Source organism: Stegostoma tigrinum, chromosome 23 (assembly GCF_030684315.1).
Source record: "Stegostoma tigrinum isolate sSteTig4 chromosome 23, sSteTig4.hap1, whole genome shotgun sequence".
Classification (NCBI taxonomy): domain Eukaryota; kingdom Metazoa; phylum Chordata; class Chondrichthyes; order Orectolobiformes; family Stegostomatidae; genus Stegostoma; species Stegostoma tigrinum.
Genome location: NC_081376.1, coordinates 49,155,304 through 49,182,559, shown reverse-complemented (window position 1 = coordinate 49,182,559; position 27,256 = coordinate 49,155,304). Strand labels below are relative to the sequence as shown.

Genomic DNA, 27,256 nt, shown 5'->3' with positions numbered 1-27,256 from the left:
TTCAATGGGCTTTGCATGTAAATTAGTCAATTGGAAACACAGAGAAGAGGGTGGATTTGCTGATGGTAGCCAACAGGTGAAAATTGTGCCAGATGATTTGATGGTGATAAAAGCCATTCAACTGTGTGTGATAGCACTTCTGGATGTAGAAAGAGAAAATAAGATCCAATCTCTGGTTTGTAATGTGATTGCACTAGTTGATGATGCTGTAAATGTAAATCAGGCATATATGCAATCCCAAAGCTTCACTAGGTGGTATCTCATTTTCAAATCCACTCAGTGCTGCTGCTCATTGAACGAGATTTGGTCACCACGCTTGATGGTAATTGTAGAGTGACAGACAGTCCAATAAAGGAGTTCCAGATTGTGGTGGAATCTCATTTTGACCCATTAGATCCTATCTGCGTGTATTCTGGTACACAACACAATGGAACGTATCTTCAGTGTGAAGATGGAACTATGTCCACAACAGCTGTGTATTCGCATCTACTGTTACTGGGTTGACAATGACATTAAAGTGGAACCAATATCCTTATCACCTCACTCATACTGGCAGCATGTTGACATTTTGAAAATTGTCCACGGCTTTGCATTTGAAGCACCCTCCTGTTCCCACTGGGTAGATCCAAATTTTTACAGCACCAAACAAAAGAGGGTGCTTCCTAAAATTAGAGGACAATTAACATGTACTTTCTTTTTATCACCTCCCTTGACTGACAAAGATTTGCAAACAGAAAAGGGAATGAATGTGAATGGAGGGAAACAGAAAATAGCTTTTTGAAAAGGGCAACTGCAAAGTAAATACAAGAAAAAGTCATGCTTAGCACTAGCTTGTGCCACCACCAGAAAAGGAAGTGGTTGGGCAGCCAGCAAAACCTCCTGCATTGTCAGAGGTTTAAGGAGGGGAAAGAGATTTCAAACATTTAACTATCCTAAACTCTAAATTTTCATCCCATTCTTGCATGGCATGTGGGCATCGCTGGCAAGGTCATCACTTGTTGCCTGTCCTTAATTGCCCCTTGAATTGAGGAGCTTGCTGAGCCCTTTCAGAGGGCAGTTAACAGTCCACCGTTTTGTCGTGGAAGCGGTGTCACATGTCAGCCAGACCGACCAATTAAGAAAGCCTCCTTAAAAGGATGTTAGTGAACCAGATGACTTTTTAACAACAATGAACATAATTATCGTCACTGAGATTAGCTTCTAATTCTGGATATTTTTAAAAACTGAATTCAGATCTCACCAGCTAAACAGGTGGGATTTGAACCCATGTCCCAAAGCATTAGCCTGAGCCTATGGATTACTGATCCGGATTCAGTATCACTTCCCCACTGGTTGCACTACCTCCATTTCAAAACATCCCTATAGCGAACAGATGATGTACTTACAGCTTCCACCATAATGTCTTTCCAGTAGCCGTCTACAATACCAAATTTCCGACCTTCTTCGGGCATTTGAGCAATGATATCCTCAGAGCTAAAGATAGGCTCAAGGTACAACCAGGTGGCCTGACACTTTAACCAGGCATCTAAAATATTCTGCATGAGGATAAGCTTTTCCTCCCAGACCTGAGTTATTAAAAATTACAAAAAAGATAAAAAAACATTAGGACTATATAAGATAACTGAAGTGTGGTCTATCTTAGCAGGCTTGAAGGGCCGATTGGCCTACTCCTGTTGGTTCCAAGCTTCTATAACAATCAAGTAAAATGTCTCATCCATCATGCTTGGACGAATTTGATCTTTTTTAAAGAACATATTACACAATAAAATGTGATTTATATATTCTTATTACCTAAGCAAACTTTTTTAAAGGGTAGCTTGTACCAAAAACATGGAAAGACATTCAAAATGTGGCTTCAAATTATCATGTTTTTGATACTTTTAAAAGCTTTGTGCCCATAACTGGTAAATGTATTTTCCTAAATCAATTGTTTCCCATCAAACTGCAAATTCAATTTAAATTATAAGATAAGCTGCAGGTGTAGATTTACTTAATAAAATGCATTTCGACAAAAAATTCCTAGTTCATTGTGTTTAGTATAGCTGTGCTCCAAATGGCCTTCTTTATCTATTTGTACCTACCTTACACTCAGCTTCAATAGGCTTGATAAATGGAGACCCACGCATTGTCTGAGTTTTGATGACATGGTCATCTAGCAGTACCTGGATATCATCCACTGAGGACAGTATGCTTATATTCTGAAAAATGTAGCAGGTTGCAATAAGGTATCTTATCAGTGAGTGATAGTATTCAGTGTAATTCATCTACAACTTCACATGCAGGTAAAGCTTCTGAGCCGTGGTTATGACATAGAATTAGATTTTCAAAATAATTGAAATTTACAGTAACGTAACTGTAGCATTTGGAACCAGCTGGATCTCATTGACTATGAGATCCTTGACTAGGGTTGTTAACCTGGGCCAATCAGGAAGCCCTGGCTGACAGACATAAAATGGGGATTCAGAGAAACTCCTCACTTCAGGGACTGATTCTGGGTTGGCTGGTCACAGCCAGTGTATTGTGCACATGTAAATAAAGGGTGATTTGGTGAGGGGATACCGGCTGCTGTGCAGTTATTTCAGTAAAAAAAAAGCCCCTTAGTTTTCAAAAGAAATGTTTCTGCTTGGATACAACCATATAAGATGCCATCCACTATAATCCCACAGAGGGAAAAGCACTGCCTTGCATTTTGTATCAGAGATAATGGGAACTGCAGATGCTGGAGATTCCAAGATAATAAAATGTGAGGCTGGATGAACACAGCAGGCCAAGCAGCATCTCAGGAGCACAAAAGCTGACGTTTCGGGCCTAGACCCTTCATCAGAGAGGGGGATGGGGGGAGGGAACTGGAATAAATAGGGAGAGAGGGGGAGGCGGACCGAAGATGGAGAGTAAAGAAGATAGGTGGAGAGAGTGTAGGTGGGGAGGTAGGGAGGGGATAGGTCAGTCCAGGGAAGACGGACAGGTCAAGGAGGTGGGATGAGGTTAGTAGGTAGCTGGGGGTGCGGCTTGGGGTGGGAGGAAGGGATGGGTGAGAGGAAGGACCGGTTAAGGAGGCAGAGACAGGTTGGACTGGTTTTGGGATGCAGTGGGTGGGGGGGAAGAGCTGGGCTGGTTGTGTGGTGCAGTGGGGGGAGGGGATGAACTGGGCTGGTTTAGGGATGCAGTAGGGGAAGGGGAGATTTTGAATCTAGTTCATCCCCTCCCCCCACTGCACCACACAACCAGCCCAGCTCTTCCCCCCCCCCACCCACTGCATCCCAAAACCAGTCCAACCTGTCTCTGCCTCCCTAACCGGTCCTTCCTCTCACCCATCCCTTCCTCCCACCCCAAGCCGCACCCCCAGCTACCTACTAACCTCATCCCACCTCCTTGACCTGTCCGTCTTCCCTGGACTGACCTATCCCCTCCCTACCTCCCCACCTACACTCTCTCCACCTATCTTCTTTACTCTCCATCTTTGGTCCACCTCCCCCTCTCTCCCTATTTATTCCAGTTCCCTCCCCCCATCCCCCTCTCTGATGAAGGGTCTAGGCCCGAAACGTCAGCTTTTGTGCTCCTGAGATGCTGCTTGGCCTGCTGTGTTCATCCAGCCTCACATTTTATTGCCTTGCATTTTGTGATGTTTTGCTGAGCAGCCCATTGTTGTAATAAAGGTACCCACAGTAGTGTGAGGCAGCGGATAATTTCACACCAAGCCTGGGTAAATTAATCCAGGTACTAACCCTAGTCTCACCCAATTTCCAAAGATATTCAAGATTAACTTTAACTTTTCAGTGGCTGACTGGTCATTTGGAGGTGGAAAAGTGAATGGAATTCTAAAGCCTAGTTGCCGATATTTTGAACTTGATGCGCAAGTCACAAACACCAAACAGGGGTCACCTGGTACAGCTCGCCTCAGGTAGAAGATCCCATGAGGGAGATTTGTTCCCCTTCAGGTTGTGTAGAAGTGGAAAAAAATCCCTTTTTTTAAAAGGACCTATTCCAGTCACATCCAAGAAAAACACCAGTACCCATCTGTCCCTCAACTGCAATTGGGGTGCTAGTTATACCATTTTACACAGAAAAGTTGCTGGAAGCTTGTTAGAGTCAGATGGCCCAATGAATAGATTCTGTGAATGTTACAGTGAGCTGACTACCCAAGGTAATGGCCATTAGATCAGTTTTTAAGCTTCTGACAATACAGATCAGCTCCAAATATTTCCTAGGAGAATTATGGGAGAGCAATGCAGACTGTGAATATGGTTCACCATTTTATAAGACTATTAGACTTCGGGGAAGAAGCAGACCCTTCAGTCCATTGAGTTTGTTCAACCATTCAATTAGATCATTGGTTGATCTGATCATTCTTATCTCCATTCTCCTGCTTTGTTCCCATAACACACTGATCAAAAATTTGTATCATCCTTGGAAATACTTTATGACTCAGCTTCCACAGCCCTCTGCAAAAAGAATTCTGCATAAAGGAAATGACTCCATACAGAATTCCTGCAGTATGGAAGCAGGTCATTCAGCCCATCGAGTCCAGACTGACCCTCTGAAGATCATCCTAACCACCTACATTATCACTGTAAGCCTCCAATTCCCAATGCCAACCCAACTAACCTGCACATCTTTGGCCTGTAGGAGGAAACCAGAACACTCAGAGAAAACTCTCGCAGACATGGGGAGAATGTGCAAACTCCACACAGACAGTCGCCCGAAGGTGGAATCAAACTCATGTCCCTGGCACTATGAGGCAGCAGTGCTAACCACTGGGCCACCATGCCATCCTCAGTCTTAAATGTGCAATTTAACCCTCTTGTCCTGAACTTTCCCACAAGGGAAAACAACCTTTCCAAATCCACTCTGTCAAGTTCCCCAGGATACCAACAAGTAAGGCCCAACCTACACAACCTCTTCTCATTAGACAATCTCTCCATACCCAGTATCAGCCTAGTGAACCTTCTGCAGACTTCCTCCAATGCCCAGTCATCTTTCCTCAGCTAGGATCTGAGAATTTCCCTTAACCCCAGCCCATTGACACTGCACTCAGCAGTAGATGCCATGTTGCCACTGTGACTGAGAGCAACCATTTCAGCTGGCAGTACCAAAGAGGGTACTTACTGGACAGCGCAAACCCTATGACTAGGCTCAATATAGTTGCCAAGTTTTCAGCAAAATTGTTCAGGGTTAATCAACCAATATTAAACATTTGCCCTGCATGTGAAGAGGATCATTTTTTTCAACTCTTTTGATTTGAAACATACTCACCGTGTCCCTATACTTTGAAAAGTTGAAGACTAACTCCACCCATTCTGATTTCATCTTTGCAAGAGCTTTCTCCAATGAATACTCTTTGCTGGCTGCTATACCAATCTCTTCCAGTCTAGATACATTGGTAAATATTGATGGAATTTAAGGTTTGTATATGGAAAAACACTCCATTTTATAAAGAGCAGCAACAAAATATGAAAACATGAAACACACTCATTGTTATAGGATGTCAGAACTTCTGTAAGTGGCATAATGTAGGGGTATAGTAAGATTCGTGCTCCTCTGTGTTCACGTAAAGAGTTCCTCAGGCAAGCATCACAATCACAAAGAGGTCATGGTACAGATCCTTTACTCTGTGTGACAGGGAGAGCACAGGTCATCACTTTAGGTGACATTCTTGGCAGTTGCAAAAACAGTAAAATTGGTGAATGTATCACACTGGTCTTACTCATTTCAAAAGTATTTTTTAAATCAACCAGTTCAGAGATGTTATTACACACCTCTGGAGCAGGTGGGAGTTGAATATGGGCCTCCTGGTTTGGAGGTAGAGAAACTACCACTACACAAGAGCCTCTCAGTGCCTCTATTTAGATATTTGCTAATGGGCCTGCTGAGTCACACGTCTACAGCAAGTGTGACTTGAACCCAGGTCTCCGGGCTCAGATTTGGGGACACCCCCAATGCAAAAGGTCTGCCAAATCAACCTGTCCAGGCTTGTTGTATGACAATTTCAGTATTGGTGGGATTTGAACCAAGAATTTCTGGGCTAAAGGCAGGGACACTACCATGACCTCACCTACCACCTGCCTTATATACTTCAGAATGTAGGTTCAACATGACAAGTATGTTCATTCCCAAGCAACGTTACCGCTAAACTGTGTGCAGGCAGCCACTCCAATGTTCTGTGTACGACAATTGGTGTGCCAATATGGATAGCAACATTGACTTCCTGTTCCATAAGTCACTGTTGGTCATTGACCTCAGAGGTACACGCAGAAGAAAGAAAGATTCGAGGGTACATCATAGAATTCCTACAGTGTGGAAGCAGGCCATTCAGCCCACTGAGGCCACACCAACCCTCCGAAGAGCATCCCACTTAGACCCACCTACCCTCTTCTAATCCTGCATTTCCCATGGCTACTCCACCTAGCCTGCACGTCCCTAGACACAATAGGCAACTTAGCATGGCCAATCTACCTAACGCGCATATCTTTTGACTATGGGAGGAAATTGGAACACGTGACAAAACCCATGTAGACACAGGCACAATGTGTAAACTCCACAGTCATCAAAGATGGATCCCTGGTGCTGTCAGGCAGCAGTGCCATCCACTGAGCCACCATGCTGTCCCTTATTTCCAAGTATTGCTGTTTTATTTTAAATTGGCTTTTCCTCCCTGAGCAGGAACTGGTTTCAGATCTGCCCAGTGAAATCTGGTAGCCAGTCCAGTCTCTTTAGGGTTGTTAACATTCAGGTGTTGAGGAAATAGCTAAGAAGGAAAAAACAAGGCAGTAACTATCTGAATTGCTTACTTCTCACTGAAATTTGCAAGTCCAAATTCTAGCATTTCCTGCAAGGTGGTGTCTTTTTGTGGTTTCACTTCAAATCCAACAATATTGCTGATCTGAAAATAAACCATCAGTCAGAGCAGAACTTAAAGAAACTAAAATCTGCAGTTTGTTTTTAAATATCTAAAATAAATAATAAATTCTCTATTTCTTTTTGCTTTTACTTCAATAGGTCCCCTAACTGCCTGCTGACAGGAGTGGATGGGGGCTTTTGCTTCATGGGTCATGAATGGTCATTGTAAGTCAGGCAAAATTGCCCCATTCATAAATTACTTCAGATGTTACAAATATCTTTCTGCTTAAAATCTTTGCTTACACCACTCTTACAATAAGTATGACTAGCTTACGTCTTCATGGAGGAAGAATTTGTAGTAGTGCCAGACTTGATTGTCCAACTGTGTTTCAATAAGAACCCAGCTGACGTCATTTTATATTCAGTAACAGCATAAAAGGCAATATATCAGTTCATTATTCACTAGGCCAAATTGTCACTTATACAATTGGAAAATATTTAAATTATGCCCATTTGTGGCATTACATTGAAGTGGCAACATCAAGGACCCCTACATTCATCAGAGTTTCATATATTCCTATGGCATGCCAATTGGAAAAAGTTACAGACTGTTGGATTCCTTCAGCTATGTGCCTGACAAGGAATTTACATTGTGAGCATCAATAATATTGAAATTGTATTGAAGCATGTGTCTCAGGGTAGAACATGGTTTTAGGAGAAGAGTTTATTTCTAACACATGCTCTTTTGTTTCCAATTTGAAATACATTGGTGTTGGACTGCATGCCTGACCTGGAATGTATACTGTAAATATTGTAGCTGTTATAGTTGTGTTGAGGTATAAAGAATGGAACCTGCCAAGTGGAGACAATTTGAATTTTGTTGTACTTTCAATGCGTTTTGAAGTTGAAATGTTCTACAATATACTTTTAAAAATTCTATCAATAAAGTACATTTTTGGGAAGCAAAAAAACAAGTATTACCTCATTCCAGTGTCTATCCTTGATGCCAGGATTACAAATGATTGTTATAATTGGTAGGTGAGGTTTAAATTTCTCAATTTTAAGTTTAGCACTTTCTGCCACACGTTTAGGTCCTGAAATGTCTGAAAAAGTCTTTGTCAGTTTATACATTGTTCTCCACATAGTTGAAATGTCATTGGTAATCTCCTCAGCATCCAGGCCCTGAAACGGTCCTACAAAACAATGAGAGTAGAAATTCCAGAAGCAAGTTAGTAATATGATCAGAGCTATTCCAGCCAATATACAAAGTTGGGTCATGACCATTCCATTTATCTAATAATTCAGGCCGTTTAGGTACGAAATGTTGTTCAACATGAGTCAATTTCCCACCGTGATTCACAAAAGGAGTAACAAAGACTTCTTACCCACACTTCTGCAATGTTGCCTCATGCCATCTAACTTAAAAGATCACACCCAAACTTACTATGAAAAATTGCCAACAATTCTGGGAACATCACCAGAGCCAGATGCATCCAGTTCACAGAATTTTTAACATAGAAACATAGAAAATAGGAGCAGGAGTAGGCTATTCAGCCATTTGAGCCTGCTCCACCATTCAATATGACCATGGCTGATCATCCTACTCTGTACCCTTTTCCCACTTTCTCCCCATATTCTTTGAACCCTTTACCCCATGAACTACATCTAACTCCTTCTTGAAAACATCCAATACGTTGGCCTCAAACATTTTCTGCGAAAGAGAATTTCACAGGGTCCCAACTCTCTGGGTGAAGATATTTCTCCTCATCCCAGAATGAAATGGTCTACTCCATATCCTTAGACTATCACCCACTCGTTCTGGACTCCCTCACCATCAGAAACCTTCCTGCATTTACCCTGACTAGTCCGGTTAGAATTTCACAGGTTTGTATAAGATACACCCCCTCAAATTCTTCTAAACTCCAGCATGTGTAGTCGTCACAGATTCAGTCTATATTCATATGTCAGTCCTGCCATCCCAGAAAGCAGCCAAATTAAAGCTCTGTTACTCACAGAATTTTTACATTTGATTCCATTGCATTTTAAAATTGTACAGAGTTCAATAAATGGGATTCCGTTTTAATGAAAAACATTGTCTGAATCAGAGAAAAATATCGCCAATGTTTACACAGAAACTTCAAGGTGTCAGAGTTTTACCTTTACATTACAGATCACAGGGAAAGAGAGACTAATCCACTCACTCCAAATGTTTTAACCAGTTTGTATTAAATTATTCCTTTCATTGGTCATTCTCTTGAAACTCACCATTCATCCACATCTCTGATTTGGTGTGGAAATCATACACTGTGTTCCACAGCTGTTCATAAGGCTGCTTCTGGCTGACTGTGACCAGTAACTGAGGAAACTGGGTCATCTTGTGTTCCAATAGCTCCTCTTCTCTATTTATAGCCTTTAGAAGCAAAGAATGAGGTTCATTATGGATAAGGCTGGCATCAAAGAAGCCATTGATGGTACACTTTTAATACATGAAATGTAAGACTTCTAAATTGAGTCCAATAATGAATGAACCAGGCAGGAGGTCATGTCATTAAAGCTACTGACACTGTTATGTGAAGTAAAAGGGACTAGATAGTTTGCAAAGATACAGTTTTGATCTCTGGATGACTCTGGTTTATAAGAGTAACAATTCTGTACTGAATAAAACAGTTATATGTGAAATAGAAGCAGAAGTAGGATATTTGGCTCCTCAGCCTACTCCACCATTCAATTAGATCATACATAATCTTCTAACTCATCATTAATTTTACACAATACCTCTTTATGTCTTTAATATCTAGACATCTAACAATCTCTGCCTTGAATAATCTCAATGGTTGAGATTCATAAGCCCTCGGGCTAGAAGATTTCAAGGATTGACCATCCTTGAGTGAAGAAATTCCTCCTCATCTCCATCCTTTATTGCCTGTTTCTTATTCTGAGATTATGTTGCTGGTTCTAGACCCTCCCAGTCATGGGGAATCATCCATACTGCACCCATTCTGTCAAGCCCTGATGGAATTTTGGCTGCTTTAGTGAGATAACTGTTTATTCTTTTAAACTTCAAAGTATGTGCTCCCACTTTTTTCAATCTCACTTTATAGGACAATCCCATTAATCCAGGATCAGTCCAGTCAACTTCTGTTGCACTCTCTTTAAGGTTAGTATATTATTCCTTAGATAAGGAGGTCAAAACTGTTTGCAATACTTGAGGACATGTGATGCAGTGCACTGTACAGAAAACCAGAAAATATATCTGGTTCATAGGCTAGTTTGGAATGAGGCTAACACTGTGACAATGCTGTCATTTTAAAAAGGTTATTTTGTCCTGGGTTGTTTTTGAAGAGAGCGTGTAAAGGCAGAGGTGCAGAGTGACTACAGGAGACAGTTGAGTCAACAATCAGAGGAGGCCTTTAGGATTGTTTTAAATCAGTTGTAATAATGGAAGCGGAGTGGCCAGTTCTCACACATTAAGCTTTCTAGTTTTTTTTAGCTGCAGCAGTCAGAAGCTGTTTGGGTCCCAGAAGAGTTGGAGCGTCAGTAAGATGATTGCTAGCTGCTACATTCTCAAAAATCTCCCTTGATGTTGTTTCCTCATGGATTGGAGAATTGTCTGTAAGAATCTGTGTCTGAATTTACCTTTCTGTCAAGGGCTGTGTTTATAGGATGTTACTGTATTGGAACAGATAATTAGTAATAGGTACTGTATCTATTATTCAAATAAGTTTTCCAATAGTTAAGTTATTTTAAATTTCTCTTTTTTTGTTTGTATTTTAATGATTGTGTTTAAATATATTATGTTTTCCTTAACATCGAGTGGTTTGATCGGTTGCATCACATCTGGAACATGCACTTCACATCTACCTGTAAAATAAGAAAAAGTTAGGATCCAGGCAACCTTCTTAAAATATTTTCAGGGGGGTGCGGTTTGGTCTATCCATAACACTACCTCAGTGATCAAAGTTCAAACCAATCACATGAGATACTTCTGCATTACCACATTCTAGTTTGGATCGTACAAGCGTAACAACTAATACACAGACTGAATCCATGCTTTCGGCATTATTCTGCAGCACTATCTGAGCTAACCAGCCCTAATAGGAGAAGAAATAGGAAACACGTTAGGACTTCGAAACTCTAGGCAGGAGGTAATGTCCCTGGAGCTGCAGACACTTATGTAAAGTAAAAGGCACTGCATAGTTTGCAAAGGTATGCCAGGCAAGTGTACAACATCAATTAAAATGCCCAAAGTAAACTTCTATAATGGTAATGTCACTGTACTAATGATCCAGAGGCCCAGGTAAATGCTCTGGGAAAGTCAGTTCAAATCCCATCATAGCAGCTGGTGGCATTTAAATTCAATCAATAAGTATGGAATACAAACTGATCTCAATAACAGTGGCCATGACAATTATCAATTACAATGAAAACCTGTTTGGTTCAATACTGCCATCTATAGAAAGAAATATGCCATCCTCACTGAGTTTGGCTTAGATATGAGTCATAGCAATGTGACTGACTCTGCAATGGCCTTAGAAGTCATTCAGTACAGGGGCAATTAGGAATAAGCAACAAATGCTGCCTTGCCAATGATACCCACATTCCATGAAATGTTTTTTTGAAAAATTGGCATTTAGCTTAAATTTATCATGGCATAGCTGTGAGCTAAATGCCTGTTGCACATGTGAGATTGGGTGGTAGGTGAGTGGGGTAGCAATGGATGGCGTGGAGCTGGCAAATGTAAAAAATATAATGAGAAGTGATAGGGACTGAATACTGCAGTTGTGACAGCCTGTCCCAAAAGCATCTCCATATCAAAGTGAGCTACAAAACATGATCCATTGAAAAAAGAACATTGACATAATTGTAACCAGCTGCACCGAAAGGTTACCTACATCTGCCTCATCCATGGCTGCATCCAGATTATTGGTTAGTTCACTGAGTTTTTCCACATTATTCCTCATTTCATCAACAGTCATTATTTCTTTCTTCTTGAAGCTGTCTACTTCTTTGCCATAGGTCACTACTTTCTTTGTAAATTCCTTTATTCTAAATGCAGAACAAATTGTATTAGCAGTAATCATTTCAAAATAGAAAAGACATTGGAAATTTCAGAAGGCACAAGACAGGTTAAATTCAACTGCTCTCTGAAAATCGATGAGGCAATACATCACTAACTTGAGTCTGTTGATTACAAGGTAAGTTCCACAATTAGATCACCCTATAGAAAATAAAACATAGAACATTACAGTGCAGTACAGGCCCTTCGGCCCTCGATGTTGCACCGACCTGTGAAACCAATCTGAAGCCCATCTAACCTACACTATTCCATTATCATCCATGTGTTTACCCAATGACCATTTAAATGCCCTTAAAGGTGGTAAGTTATTTGCTAATTTCAAAGCCCAGCCAACTTCAGACTTTCTATGCTTAACCCCACAGAACCACTATCATGAGTAGCCAACTCCAGTTAGAGCCAGCCTCCATCTCTCAAAGCAGAGATATGTTGTGGGCTGAACTTGTGAGACTTCGAACCTATCTACAGGGATGGAGAGAGCAAAGACAATGACTGCTGCATTGGATACCTTAGTGGACAAGGCAGAAGAGGAGAGACTCACTGGAGCTACAGGAGACACCCTCAGAAAGCATGAGTCCAGTGGAGTGAAAAACTGTGGAGGTCAACGTGAGGAGTCAACTCATAAGATCCCTACAGTATGGAAGCAGGCCACTCAGCCCATTGAGTCGACAGCAACCCTCCAAAGAGCTTCCCACACAGACCAACAGCCCCAACCCTGAATCTGTAATCCTGCATTTTCCATGGTCAATCCACCTAGCCTGCCCATCTTTGGACAGTGGGAGGAAACTGGAGCACCCAGTGGAAACCCACGCAGACACAGGGAGAATTTTCAAACTCCACACAGACAGTCGCCCAACGGTAGAATCGAACCCAGGTTCCTGGCACTAAGTACTGAGCCACTATGCTGTCCGGTGGCAAATCTTGAGGATCTGAGTGAAGTGGCCAAAAGCATTCCAACAATCTCAGATGACCATGGTCAATGTTAATTGCTTTCCTGTGCAGAGTTTTTTCAGCATTGATGTCAAGCTCAGGCATGGCTTCTCAGTAACTGTTTAATCAATACTTATTACTCTACTGTGTGTGATAGTAAGGCTATAGCACAGCAAGCTCCAAGTGTACAAAACCCAATAACACTAACACATGGCCAATGAGTTCAGTGACATCCCTGCTTACCTCAGGGATCTATAGAGCCATACAGCTTTTAAAGCATGGAAGAGGTCTTCTAACCTATCATGTCCACAACAGGCATTTATTCTAATTCATTTTCTCACACTTGGCCCATAGCGTTTGGCATTTCAAGTGCTCATCTAAATTGTCCTTAATTGTGCTGAGGGATCTGGCCTTTCACAACCTTTCATGCAGTGAGTTCCAGATACCCACCACCTTCGGAATGACTCTTTTTCCTCAAATCCACTCTAAATCATCTTCGACATATCTCAAAATTGTCCCCCTTGCTTATTAACCCCTCTACTAATGAGAAAAACTTCTCCCTATCTACACTTTTCATAGTCTTGGATACCCCAATCAGATCAGGTTTCTCTGTTCTAAGGAATACATTCACAGCCAGTCATCAGAGCTGAATGATCAGGCAACATCCTTGTGAATCTCTTCTGTGCCCTCATTAGTGCAACATCCATCTACAAAATCTAGGAACACAATCACAGCAGACAATATCAGTGAATGCATTTCAAATACCATATCTCACCAACTATATCACCAGCCTATTAACCTACAAATGATCGACCAGGACTGATAGTCACACGCTATGCTGCACCCTTACCACACTCAGCACCACTGCATATAGGGACAGGGACAGAAATTACAGACCCCACAGTGCTCCCAGAACAACAATGACACTTCGAATCTGAGCACAGCAGGTCCCCGAGAGCCCAGCGCTTCATAGTCATCACTTGCAGTGGTTATCGTGCATAATAACCTATTTGGCTGTCGAAAAAAAAAATCAGTCTAGTAACTCACTGCAATCTTTTATTAACAAATTCGGGCATAAGAGCTGTGTAATATGCCCAACATTATAGAATCATACTTAAGAGCTCTGAAACATGCTCTGCATTGTAGAATCATTTCTTCATTGATATTTATTGATGGGGTTTGGTGGGAGGGTCAAACACAGCTGAATGATTAGTTTAGTTTGGGAAACTTGGTCAGCTTGTATGAGTTGGACTGAAGGATCTGTTTTCATGCTGTATAGTGGAATTTGAATTTAATAAATATCTGGATGACCACAAAACCATTGTATGATTGTTTGGATGAACATCCATCCATTTCACTAATGTCATTCAGGTAAGGATATCTGCTATCATCATCTGGTTTGGCCCATATGTGACTCCAGACGCACAGCAATTAACCTCTGAAATGTGCTAGCAAGCCACTCATTTGTATGGGTTACCTACAGCAAATGGACTGCAGCAGTTTGAGAAAGTAGCTCACTACCACCTTCTCAAGGGCAACAAGGGACAGCCAATAAATATTGGCCCAGCCAGTAACATCCAAGTTGCACAAGTGAATATTGGGTCCAGATGTCCCAGGCCCTGGTTGCATGCCTCATAACCACATCTCATGATTTGCGCATACTGTGAGCTATTCAACAATGTCAGCCACTTGGGTAGTTTGTAACTCAATACCCTGTGAACAAGAACTGTTAGTACAGACTTGAATCTGAACAAGCATCTCATTCAAAGGTTTTGTGAAGCTTGGCAAGTTAAATAGAAACTTTCACAAAGATGAATAGAGGTTTATTTTGGGGGTCTGTACTTTGATCTGATCTGTATTATCATTGATGTAGAATTGTTCTAGATGACCAGTGCTGGATTCCTGACAAACCCAAATAAATTACCTTAGAAAAAATGAAATTAAAATTAAAAATGGTGTTAAATGTTCTCTTAATAAAGGCACACACTTCTCATAAAAATATGAATGGGCTCAGAGCAGAGCTTTATAAATGATTTTGACGTGAATACAGGAGACAGCTTGTAGATGACACCAAAATTGGTGGTGTAGTGGACAGTGAAGAAGACTATCTCAGAGTACAATGGGACCTTAATCAGAAGGGCCAATGGACTGAGGAGTGGCAGATGGAGTTTAATTTAGGTAAATGTGAGATGTTGCATTTGGTAAGGCAAACCAATGTAGACCAATACAGTTAGTGGGAAGGCCCTGGGGAGTGTTGTTGAACAAAGAGACCCAGGGTACAGGTCCATAGTTCTTTGGAAGTAGAGACACTGGTAGACAGGGTGGTGAAAATGGCATTTGACACACTTGCTTTCATTGGTCATAACATTGAGTATAGGAGTTGGGATGTCATGTTGCAGGACATTAGTGAGGTCACTTTTCGAAAACTGCATTCAACTCTAGTCGCCTTTCTATAGTAATGACGTTATTAAACTTGAGAGGGTGCAAAAAAGCTTTACACCGATGTTGTGAGGACTGGAGGGTTTGAGTTACAGGGAGAGGTTGAATAGGCTGGGGCTTTATTTCCTGGAACATCGGAGGCTGAGCTTATAAAGGTTTATAAAATCATGAGGGGCACAGATAGGAAGAATAACCAAGGTCTTTTTCATAGGGTGGCAAAGTCCAAAACTAGAGAGTTTAAGGTGAGAAAGGAAAGATTTAAAAAGTACCTCGGGGTAACTATTTCACACAGAGGGTGATGCTTGTGTGGAACAAACTGTCAGAGGAAGTGGTGGAGGCTGGTGCAATTACAGCATCTGAAAGGTATCTGAACAGGAAAGGTTTAGAGTGATATGGGCCAAATGCTGGCAAAAGGGACTAGGTCAGAATGGGATGTCTGGTCATCATAGATGAGTTGGACCAAACATTCTGTTTCCATGCTGTATGACTCTATAACTATCATCAAGGAATGTGACATGGATTATAGCCACTCTCTCAAACTGTTTTTACTTTAATATTTGAATAATTAGGAGTGAGGGTAATTTAACTTTGACCCCTTCTCAACTGGGCAAAAAGGCCATTTTTTCAGGAAGTGTCTAATATTCCAACAAAACTCACTTTGAATAGCTACAATGCAATTGTCACACTCCCATACACAGGGTGCATCAAGCAGTCAGACCCCACATTTCTCTCATCTCAACTACTGCCTTGCACATTTTCACCCCAGATCTTGTGGGCAATCTATTTTAAAAGCTGTACTTTATAAGGAAATTAAATTATTTGGCCACAAATTTAGGCCAAGAATTAAACAATAGGCTTTATTGACATTAGAAATCGCTAAAACATTACTATCATGATTTATAATGTCTGAAAAACGTGACAAATCACCTCCACATTATTTGCTGCCAGCTATCCATTGTTCCCTGTTAGAATTGAAGGTTTAGAATGAAAGAGTCCTTTGTGATTCAACTTCACTGTGATGAATAGAGTTAACGTGGGAGAGATATAAACATAATTTCTTGAATCTTTATAATGCCCTATATTTAATAGAGAATTGTTTTCCATAAAGGTTAATCAGTTGTTGCTAAAAAAGGTTCTTACACTTGGATTAATGAAGAAACATTATGGATTGTTTGATGTTAGGTTGTTGCTAAGCACGCCTTTGATGCAAGTGTTCCTGCAACATATGTTTTATCCTGATTCAATGATTCAGATAATAAATGTCTGCAGAGTTAGATATTTTTAGGTCTGTCCATCATCATATTGAATCAATGAATCCCTACATTGTGGAAGCAGTCCTATCAAGTCCACATTGACCCTCCGAAGAACATCCCACCCATCCTATCCCTGTAACCTTGCATTCCCCATGGCTAATCCACTTAGCCTGTAAATCCCTGGACACTATGAGCAATTTAGCACAGCCAATCCAGTTAATCTGTACATCTTTGGACCATGAGAGGAAACAAAAGCATCAAGAGGGAACCCACACAAACACGGGGAGAATGTAGAAACTCCACACAGACAGTTGTCCAAGGCTTGAATCGAACGCAGGTCCCTGGCACAATGAGACAGCAGTGCTAACCACTGAGCCACTGTCCCACCTTTTGCCTTTGATTTTTTTGAAAAAGATTTCTATGCCAGTCAAAATTAATCTGAAACCATTTGAGCTGAACACTGAAGAAAAAGCAAAATTGGCATTTCTTAAATAATGGGGTTGCATATAAAGTGACTATTCATCTGCATGCAAGGAAAAGCAGATAAAAACACAAAATCACTTCAAAACAAGCAAGGCTCATGCATCACTTTATATTAACAGCACATGAACAAGTATTGCTCCGGGCTGTGGAGCCGTGTCCTTATTACAGCTTTTTTTCTGGGCCTTCATTGTCCAGTGGAGCCCTCCCCATCTCTCCCACGTGCCCACCCAACACGCCTCTGCCTTTTAAACCTGACCCTCACCTGCCTAATGGGAGCCTGTCAGCCTGGCACCAGCAGGATCTCAGATTTCACTGAATGTCAGTGTCTGCCACTGGATATCACCTCCATACCCAGCCCCCTGCACCAGAGTAGCCATGCCGCTCTTGCCTGGTACTGTCAGTGTGCAGAGACGTGGTCCCTTGACTAGCTGACAACCCTATGTGAGGGGAATGCTCCCTGGTTGTGGATGGAAGTCTTGACTTGTGCTAATTAAACAGCTGTCACCCAAAAGGTTAAAGTCAGCCAACCATCAACCAATCACCCCGGAATTTACAGTGAGGTGTGGGGAGGTTGTCCTCAGTGTAAAATCCAGACCAAAGCCTCTGCCAAGTTACATGATTGATGCTACGGAGCAAGACATATTTAGTGCTTTAGTGTAAATATCCACAAACATAAAACCAAACAATATTGCATCCAAAGTGGGAACCTTGAACAAGCTGTGCAGACATTAAACAAAGGACAATCTGAAATTAAATGTTCTGTTCTGTTTGGTATAAGTGTGAACATACAGGCAGAAACACATTATAGAGGATACAGGGACGAGAAGCTTATTCTGTACATTTAAAAACTCCAGTCTATGAAGATGTGATTGGCATCCTTCCCTGCTGCCTGACTACAATGTCATTTCACAGAGAATAAACTGTGATGATAAAAGACACATTTTATCAAAGAGTTTCATCTTGCACTCATCAGGAAATACTAATGTAAAGGGGAGAGATATTTTATACGGCAGTGGAAGAAAGTACTGATTGGTTGACTAATGGACTTTGTTAGAATTGCCATGGAGAATTCCCCTTCCAGATGATGATTGACAGATAACTGCCAGACCTTGTTTAAATTTAAACCAGGAGGGTTGAATCTGATTGGATAAGGCATCACCCTAAGGAGTGAACCTGAATAATAGAATAACTCTAAATTTATTTTGTTCCCCAACCATTAGTCAGAAATGTTCCAAATACAGACCGATTCCTCAGATCTTCTTCTACGTCATCTCTCTTGCTTAGTAGCCGATCCCGATGCAAGTCCAACATCAATACAATTTGTTCTGGCCAGTTGAAGACCTGACTGTTCAACCTTATATCATCATCTTTAAGAGAGAGGGAAAATTTGATTCATCAGGACAGGATCATCCCAACCATGGAATTTCTTTTTTAAACTATCACATTGAAACACCTTCACTTATATCACATTGTGTGGTTTCTCAGTTGCTGCTTTATTTTATTATTATTATTACTAATATTTTATTAGTAGGGTAATACCATGCAAAGCACAGCACTCTGCCCCAGCATCATCTCATAAATGCAGGAATTGAGGGGAGGGATAATTCCATGTATCATGGAAGAACTAATTGCTCTTCCACAATTATCAGTGTGGGATCATTAATGCCCACTACACTAGGCAGGTGGAGATTTAGGTTCAACAAGTCAGAGGATTTGGATTGGGGCTCCAAAGGAGGAGAGGCCATAGAATTGGAAGCAACTAGATGAATCGAACAAAACAGGGCAGGTTCTTAGCAGTTGTCATCCGAACAGGCTGACTTTCTTGGATGTAGCCAAAACTGATAAATTAAAAAGGTTGGAGCACCTACTGGTCAGGGATTTACTCAGTGCTACTGTTCCCAGATCTTGTTTCACTGCAATTTATCGTTCGCCATTCAATTCATCAAGAATCTCCTTGAATAGGTCAGTGAGCAGACAATGGGGGAGGAAGTAAATTGCCAAGGCGTGCAATGTACTGCCCTGGACAAAGAAGGATTAGGTGAATAACATCACGAATGATGATTTCCGAATGCTTACAATGTTAAATGGGTGGTTAGCAAGGTTACACATATGTTCAAAGAATACTTTAATTTAAAACATACCACACATGGAATTTACTTGGTAATGAGGCACTTACCTGGTAGAGTTGGGTCTATTTTGTACGGTATGGTTTGCCTAGTAGAATCAGATATACCTGTTACTATAACGTTTATTTGGTGATATTGCATTTATCTGGCTACGTAGAATATACTTGGCAATGTGGCATTTATCTGACAATGAGGCGTTTACCTGATAATGTTGGGTTTACCTGGCAGCATTTGGTTTATCTGGTAGTGTTGGGCTTACATGGTAGTGTGATGTTTACCTGTCAATGTAGGGTTTACCTGTTAACATAGGGCTTACCTGAAAGCGTGGCATAGTCCAGCAAAAAGTCCAATCTGTCCGCTGCTTCAAAGATTTCTTCTTTCAGTTTAGTAATAGTGACCTCACTGGATTTTTTCACGAAAGTGTCAAGATCCACCAGTTCCTCTGTGGTCTCAGGGATTTCGCTGATTCGATCAGATATCTCTTCATAGCGCTGGCAAATACTAGAATAAGGCAAACAGCACTCTGTATATATATGGTATTAAGAACTCATAATGTCAAACAAACAAAATTAAGGATATTGTGTTGCAGACATCCATTTACATGCTTCATTTAACAATTTAACTTAAATATAGCTGAAAAAGGCAGTTTTTGTTGAAGCCTTTTGTTCTGCATTCATCAGGACAATTTGCAAGAATAGCAATGCAAAAGGAAAATAGCATTTACACTACATGAAAACAGAGTACTGATTAGGTAGTAAATGGGATCTGATTTGTAAAGGGATGTAATGGAGAATGCACCAGTTTATGGTATTAACCCCTGATATTAACTGCCAAGTTCTGACAAATTTTAGAGCAGCCAAGTTGATCCTGATTATTCAAGGCACTGCCATGAGAAATAAACCAGCAAATAGTTTTCACTGATTTTAAGATAGTAAGAACTACCAATGCTGGAGTCAGAGATAAAATAGTGTGGAGCTAGAGGAACACAGCAGGCCATACAGCATCAGAGGAGCCGGAAAGTTGATGCTCCGGGTCGGGACCCTTCTTCAGAAATAGGGGAGGGGGAAGGGAGTTTCAAAATAAATAGAGAGAGGAGGGGTGGGACTGGATAAGGTAGGTGGGACGGTGATGGGTGAGTGCCGGTAGGCCACTGAGGTCTTTCCGGAGGGAGGAGGATAACCCCTTCAAAGTAGGCATCCCTGGAAGAGGCTTCGCTCACCTCTTACCACCCCACCTACCTTCCCCAGCCCCAACCTTCCTCTCTCTATTTATTTCAACACCCCCTTTCCCCTCCCTCATTTCTGAAGAAGGGCCCTGACCCGAAGCATCAGCTTTTCTGCTCGTCTGATGCTGCCTGACCTGCTGTGTTCATGCAGCCCCAAGTAATTCACTGATATTTTTGTGTTGAAACAGAGGCAGCGGTGCGCACATTATGCAAACAACTGGATTCTACATGTTGCTGCCCGTGCATGCAAGTGTGCAATACTATGAATCTGACTGACAGTTCTAAACTGGTTGTCAGCATAACTTTTTGCCCACTTGGGAATTTTTAGCAAACTCTGTTTAATTGTAGAATCACATCTCAACCTATTATAATCAATTCCTTTTTAAGTGACACATAAATTCAAAACGCTAACTCTGAATTTAAGACATGACTTAAGTTAGTAAAAGGTAATTACAGGTATGCTTTGGGATCACTGGATTTGCATTTCCATTTAGAACACCTGAGCACCTGGAATTCCCATTTCATCTCATGGAAATGATGCAAACAGCTTCCAGACCAGTTATTGTTTTTTTGGGGAGCACTATTTCCTCGCTAGGAAGAATAGCAGTGATTCAAGTTGAGGTAGCAACAGTATTAAAGGGGCAGATATTTCTCAGAGCAGCTATGAACTTTAAGGAGCAGAACGTCAGAGTCACAGACCATATTATCGAAGAAACCTGACGAATTCTGAGTTCTGAGTCTAGATCTGAATTATGGTTGCAATGCTGTTTTAAATGATAATGGGTTTATTGGCCACGAGGCAAACTTGGCTCCCAATTAAAGGCACCAACTGCCTCCAGGAGACACTGGCAACACCCAGCTTACTGCCAGTGATAGATGCAGACAGTAGCAGTATTGTGGCCTGCTGCTAATGTGTAGGTGAGAGCTGGCAACTCATGAAAGGAATTAAGGCACACTATGGTCACAGATGCTAGGTCATGGTACAGCATTCCACCTGGTACTATTGACCCATCAAATTTGACAAAAGGCACTTAGGGAAATGAACTTCATTTTGTCTGGTGCAACTTCACTGGTGTGCAATACTATACATGAGTCTGTCTGGAAAAGAGGTTGAAATTCTGCTCCAATCAGGACTCTTAATGGGCTCTTTAAGGACCTTAAAGGGCCTTTAATTGGCAGAGAGGAGATTTCCCATTTCCTCCTAACTGCAGGTTAATTAAGAATTGCAACCATCCCAGAGATGGTGGGACCAGTGTTCCTATCCAGAAAAACAACTGTTGAATCATGGCCTTGCCCAACTGGAAAGCCCAGACCGACAAGTCTCTGACATTTCCGTGGATACCCCTTCTTCAAATGCAGTCAACTGCGACTTCATGAAAAACCATCAGAAATTTAGTGATTACCACACCTCATGTTGAGATTCCGATTTTCCTTCACCACAGACTCAATTAAAGTTTCCTTCAATTTCATACTCCGAGCGCAGAGGTCTGCATTCAGGCTGACAGCATCCAGGCAAAACATAGCAAGAGGCACAGTGACGTGCATTAAGGCTATTTCATCGCAGAGTTTCTGTAAAGCCTCTATTTTCTAGCAGCAAGAGACAGTTATTAGCAAAAACATGCTACATTCCGTAAACAATGGATTTTGCAACAAATTATCTTTAGTGTCTCCTTTGCAGCATTCCCCAATAAAGCTGCTTTCAGATACAAGCTGTCTTGTAGCAATTGTACCAAGCTTGGCTGAAACCGTACTTGGGAATATTGGCTCAGCTTTGGTCCTCTTATTGAAGGAAGGACACACTTGCAATAGAGGCCATGCAAGTGAGGTTTACAAATTAGTCCCCCAGTTGAAATATTTGTCCTTAAGAGTGACTGAGGAAACAAGCTCCCGATTTTAGAAGAATGAGAGGTAATATCATTGAAACATACAAAACTTCTACAGGTATTGATAGGGTGGTTGCAGGAAGGAAGTTTCCCAGGTTGAGGACAAAGTGCCAGAGTGAAGGGCTAGGGGCCCAAACTATTTAGGACTGAGATAAAGAGTAAATCTTCTTCACTCAACAGGGTATTGAGTCTTTGGAATCTTCTACACAGTATTGAAGGCACAATCATTGAGTGTGTTCAAAGGGCATAGAGACAACATGGGAGAGTGCTGTTGAGGTACATGATCAGCCACAAGGTAAACACAGGAAGCTATTTTAGAGCAAGTATTTTTGAGCAAGTATTGAACAAAGCATTTGGTCAATCACATCACGATAAAATTCAACATGATATTACAAATAGATATCATGTTTGGAATGTTTGTCCAACTATTGCTCAAGATAAGGGCTCATGGAATTTGGGGTTCATATATTAGCATGGATGTAGGACTGTTAATGGACAGGTAGGGTTGGGATAATGGCACATTTTCCAGTTGTCTGGCTCTGGTTAGTGAAGTGGTGGAGCCCAAGCTTTTTACAATTTGTGTTAATGCCTTAGACGAAGAAACCAATACAAAGCTAAGTAGGAATGTGTGTGGATGAGTTAGGTGAATGGGCAACATGGTGGCAGGTGGAGAATAAAGTAGCAAAGTGTGAGGTAATTCACCTTGATGTTAAGAATAGAAAAGCAGATTTTTTTTTAAACAGTTGAGGAACTTATGACTGTGATGTTCTGACAGACTTAGGTGTACTTCTACAGAGAACAGAGAACATGAGTGTGAAGGTACAGCAAGCAATCAGGAAGGCAAAAGGAATGGTGTACTTTATTAGAAAGGAATTGAAGTGGAATAATCAGGAAATCTTGCCACAATTGTACAGGCCTTTAATGAAAGCACTCCTGTAGCACTGTGCACAGTACATACTTATTCTGGAGGCAGCTCTGTGAAATTTCACTAGATTGATTCCAAGGATGAGAAGGTTCTAATATGATCAAAGGCTGAGTAAATTTGGCCTACAGACTCTGCTATTTAGAAGAATTAGAGGGACTGTGATTGACATACATGAGAATCTGAAGGGATTTGACAAGGCAAATACTGAGAGAAATTGCTTCCACAGGCTGAGCAATCTAGAGCACAGAGACACATTCTCAGGATAAGGTGCCAATCATCCAGGACTAAATGAGGAGAGCTTTCCTCATCAATTTCATTAAGATCCTCCAATGAGCCTTATTCAAAAGTTCTGAACTGTGACCGCTGCCCACATGAACACGACAGAGACTGCAGATAGATAACTTTCTCTTTATGCAAAGTTTTCCACACTTTTAAGGTTCTAATGTTATGATGAGGGGATGTCCAATAAATGAACAGAAGGAACAAAATTTCATAAATTGAAGCAAAATCCCATGAATGTTGGAAATGTGAAATAAAAACAGGAAGTGTTCGAGAAACCTTGCAGGTTTGGCAGCATCTGTGGAGCCACATTGGAACTAAATTGCACTCTGATTCACTTTCTTCTGAAACAAGTTGAAATACGGTGCACTTACAACTGCATTATTGCTGCATCACACAATTTCCTGTATAATGTTGGGGAGGCCAAAGGAACCAGCTTGTGAAATAGATATTTGCATGCATTTGACCCATGCACTGACGTACACCCTCCTGAGGGTTTGATCCATGCTAACTGCTAGTCGGCTAACACCCAATTGAGTATTTTGGGTTTTGCAGCATTTATCACTGTCTGAGTGAAACTGGGACAGTGCACATTTTTCCAACTTATACTGTACTCTGTGGACAATTGCCATTAAGTGTATAGTACAACAAGGCCCACCCTGAGTACCTAATCAAATCCTGCAAAACTTCAGAAGAATTTTCGGAAACAGAGGCCCCCTGAAGGGTCTAGGAATTTTCAATATTTTTGTTGGCTGTGTATCTGAAATAAATCATGAACTATAACCATTCCATCATAAAGCCACCTATTTAGAGGTTTAGAACAGAAGCAATGTATTTACTGTTATGAATGCCTCCATTGAATGTTTCTCTGACAGGAAAGTAGTAATTTCTTGCTCTGCTTTAGTGTTCAAAAGATCACTGTATATTTTGTACACATTTAGGTAGCTGAAATAAGAAGAAAAAAAGACATTTAGTATACATAAGAAATGGTATCCTATCACAAAGAATTAATAATTGTAAATAAATTTGTGTTTTTGCTTGGCATAATGGGTCATCAAGCCCACTGTATCACAGAAAGGATGGATGCAGGTTCGAATTTACCTGTGAAGGGATATTGTTTTAAAATTTAAAACTCAGACATAAGAAATATCGTCCAATAAATAAACAAAAAGAAACCAAATTTCACAAAATAAAATCAAAATCCTGTAGTGCTGGAAATGAGAAATAAAAGTAGGAGAAAAAATGGAGAAACTCAATGGGCTTGGCAGCATCTGTGAAACCAAATCAGAATTGCAACCCGGTCCAAGTGTCTGAAACAAGGAGAGACGCAGTGCACTTACAACGTTATTTTGTGTTATTTATAGATATATTGCACATAGATTGCACCTTCACTGCTTCAGCTGGAGATCTCCTGCAGTCTTCCAGTTAGTAGGTGAGACATTAACTGAGTTGTTAATTGTGGAGGACTACAACCCTGTTCTCAAACGTAAAATGTATATTATTTATCTCCTTATTTAAGAAAGGATATAAGATGATGGAAGCAATTCAGAGACGGCTGACTAGGCTAGTACAGTAAAGTCCTTATTACCTGGTACTCAAGCATCCAGAATTCTCATGCGACAGGCAAACAGAAATCTTGTTGGCAGTATTTATGAGTGGCCTTGACTGCTTGTTTTAAACACACACATTCATCTTGTGGCATTGACAAGCCAGGTTCTTCCCACCGCCACTAGTATTTCATACATAACCAGCAGACTCTGGTAAATGGCATCTCCCATGCCCTGTGTGTGGTGGATACCAGGGAGATTACTGTACCAGGAAGGATGGAGGGGGGAGGTCATTTTATGGGGAAAGATTGGACATATTAAGTCTCTATTGCCAGACTTCAAATGTGTAAAAGGAGAATTTATTGAAAGATGTCAGACCCCTGAGTAGCTTCAAAGAATACATGTGGAGAGGATGTTTCTTCGTATGGAAGGATCCAGAACATTGTTCTAAATGAAAGGAGTTGCCCAGAGATGAGGGGAACACTTGCTCACAGAGAGTAGTGAGTCTTTGAAACTGTCTCACTCAAAAAGCAGTGGAAGCAGAGTCCTTGAACATTTTTAAGAGAGGTGGAAATAGATTCTCGACCAGCAAGGGGATAGAAGATATCAGAGGGTTGGCAGGGATGCAGAGAATTCAGACCAATCATGGTCTTGTTAAATGGCGATGCAGGCTTTAGGGTTTTAATGGCACAGTCCTATTCCTGATTTGTACATTTGTAAGGATAACACAAATGTACCTTTGTGGCCCAATGATATTTGCTCTGAAAATTTCCTGTGCTTTGTTGATAATCTTGCTGACTAAGGATTCCTCTTCTTTTACAGTGTGGATGGTGAGATTTTTATCTCGAATGTCAGGAAAGAGTTCGCATTCCACCTGTTCCAGAAAACAAGAATAGTGCAGCCACATGTTAATAACCCACTGAGGACGTAAGCTTTGTCTTTCAAGCTGAAAATGGTGAACGCTATCTGATTCCTGACAACAAATCATCTACACAAAGAGGGACGTGTTCATTTTTTACACAATCAACAATTTTTGTTTTATTTGTTCATGGGACAGGGATGTTACTGGCCGGGCCTACAACTGAGTGGATTGCTGGGCCATATCAGAAGGTAATTAAGAGTCAACCGTGTTGTTGTGGGTCTGGAGTCACATGTAGGCCTGGTCAGATAAGTACATTGATGAGAAAGATATTTTCTTTTTTCAAAAATTGACATACTTGCTAGCTCTTAACACCAGATTTTTACTGAATTCAAATGTGACCATTTGCTGAGGTGGGATTCAAACCCAATCCTCAGAATATTAGTCTGAGCTCTAGATTAGTGGTTGGGTGACACTCCTGCTATACCAGCGCCTTCAGTTCGAGACTGGCCTGGAAATAGATTGCTTGTCTCCTGTCTCCAAAAGAAATTAGAATCTGGTTTGACAAGAGGACACAGTTGAAAAATAAGGGGTAGGACATTTAGAACAAAGTTGAGGAAAAACTTCTTCACCCAGAGAGTCGTGGATATATGGAATGCTCTGCCCCAGAAGGCAGTGGAGGCCAACTCTCTGGATACTTTCAAGAAAGAGATAGATAGAGCTCTTAAAGATCGTGGAATCAGGGGTTATGGGGATAAGGCAGGAACAGGATACTGATTGTGGATGATCAGCCATGATCATAATGAATGGTGGTGCTGGCACGAAGGGCCGAATCGCCTACTCCAGCACCTATTGCCTATTGTCTATTCCAAGGCTGACAAAGCTGCCAAAAGGGACAGAAAAGAAATCAGTCCCTCTATCCATCAGCCCACATCACATGTTAAGTAGAAATTTCTAACGAACACCAACAGCTGCATAAGATGTATGGATCCAAACAAAATTGGACCAGCAGAAAATGATCCCACTTTGCAAATTTCCCATTTGATTCAAATAGTTTCTAACCTGTCACAGTCTAGAAGAGTTCTAAAATGATCCATGGCTCACAACAGACTTAGGAGATGAAGTATAGAAGGTATGACATGACGAGCTGACTGGAGGCTAAGGAGACGTCAGTCTCTGGCTGTTGAGCTTGAGGCAGTGATGTCTGTTTGCTGGCCATGAATAGGTAAATAGAAAGTACCAGAAACTAAAGGTTCTGGAACAAACTTGGAGGAGATTAATGGCAGATAATGACAGAAGGCAGTGCCATTCTTTTATGGTGTTTTAGTGAAGGCTACTCAACCAATCGGAGGATCCTGAAATGATTGGCAGCTTGATGCGCCTCTGCCTATCTCCA

At 41.2% G+C, this 27,256-nt stretch overlaps 1 protein-coding gene across 1 annotated transcript in view; it reads right to left on the bottom strand.

Annotated features, from left to right (window-relative positions):
* Positions 1-27,256, bottom strand: part of dnah3 (dynein axonemal heavy chain 3) — a 185,525-nt gene that overhangs the window by 114,827 nt on the left and 43,442 nt on the right. The window contains exons 10-21 of the mRNA XM_059654174.1: positions 25,739-25,875; positions 24,294-24,399; positions 21,776-21,954; positions 19,459-19,643; positions 18,260-18,383; positions 11,730-11,883; positions 9,103-9,247; positions 7,819-8,030; positions 6,789-6,880; positions 5,254-5,368; positions 2,082-2,198; positions 1,386-1,565 (exon numbers count right to left, since the gene is read on the bottom strand). Coding sequence (XP_059510157.1) covers positions 1,386-1,565; positions 2,082-2,198; positions 5,254-5,368; positions 6,789-6,880; positions 7,819-8,030; positions 9,103-9,247; positions 11,730-11,883; positions 18,260-18,383; positions 19,459-19,643; positions 21,776-21,954; positions 24,294-24,399; positions 25,739-25,875 — 1,746 coding nt within the window. The remainder of the gene's footprint in view (positions 1-1,385; positions 1,566-2,081; positions 2,199-5,253; positions 5,369-6,788; positions 6,881-7,818; positions 8,031-9,102; positions 9,248-11,729; positions 11,884-18,259; positions 18,384-19,458; positions 19,644-21,775; positions 21,955-24,293; positions 24,400-25,738; positions 25,876-27,256) is intronic.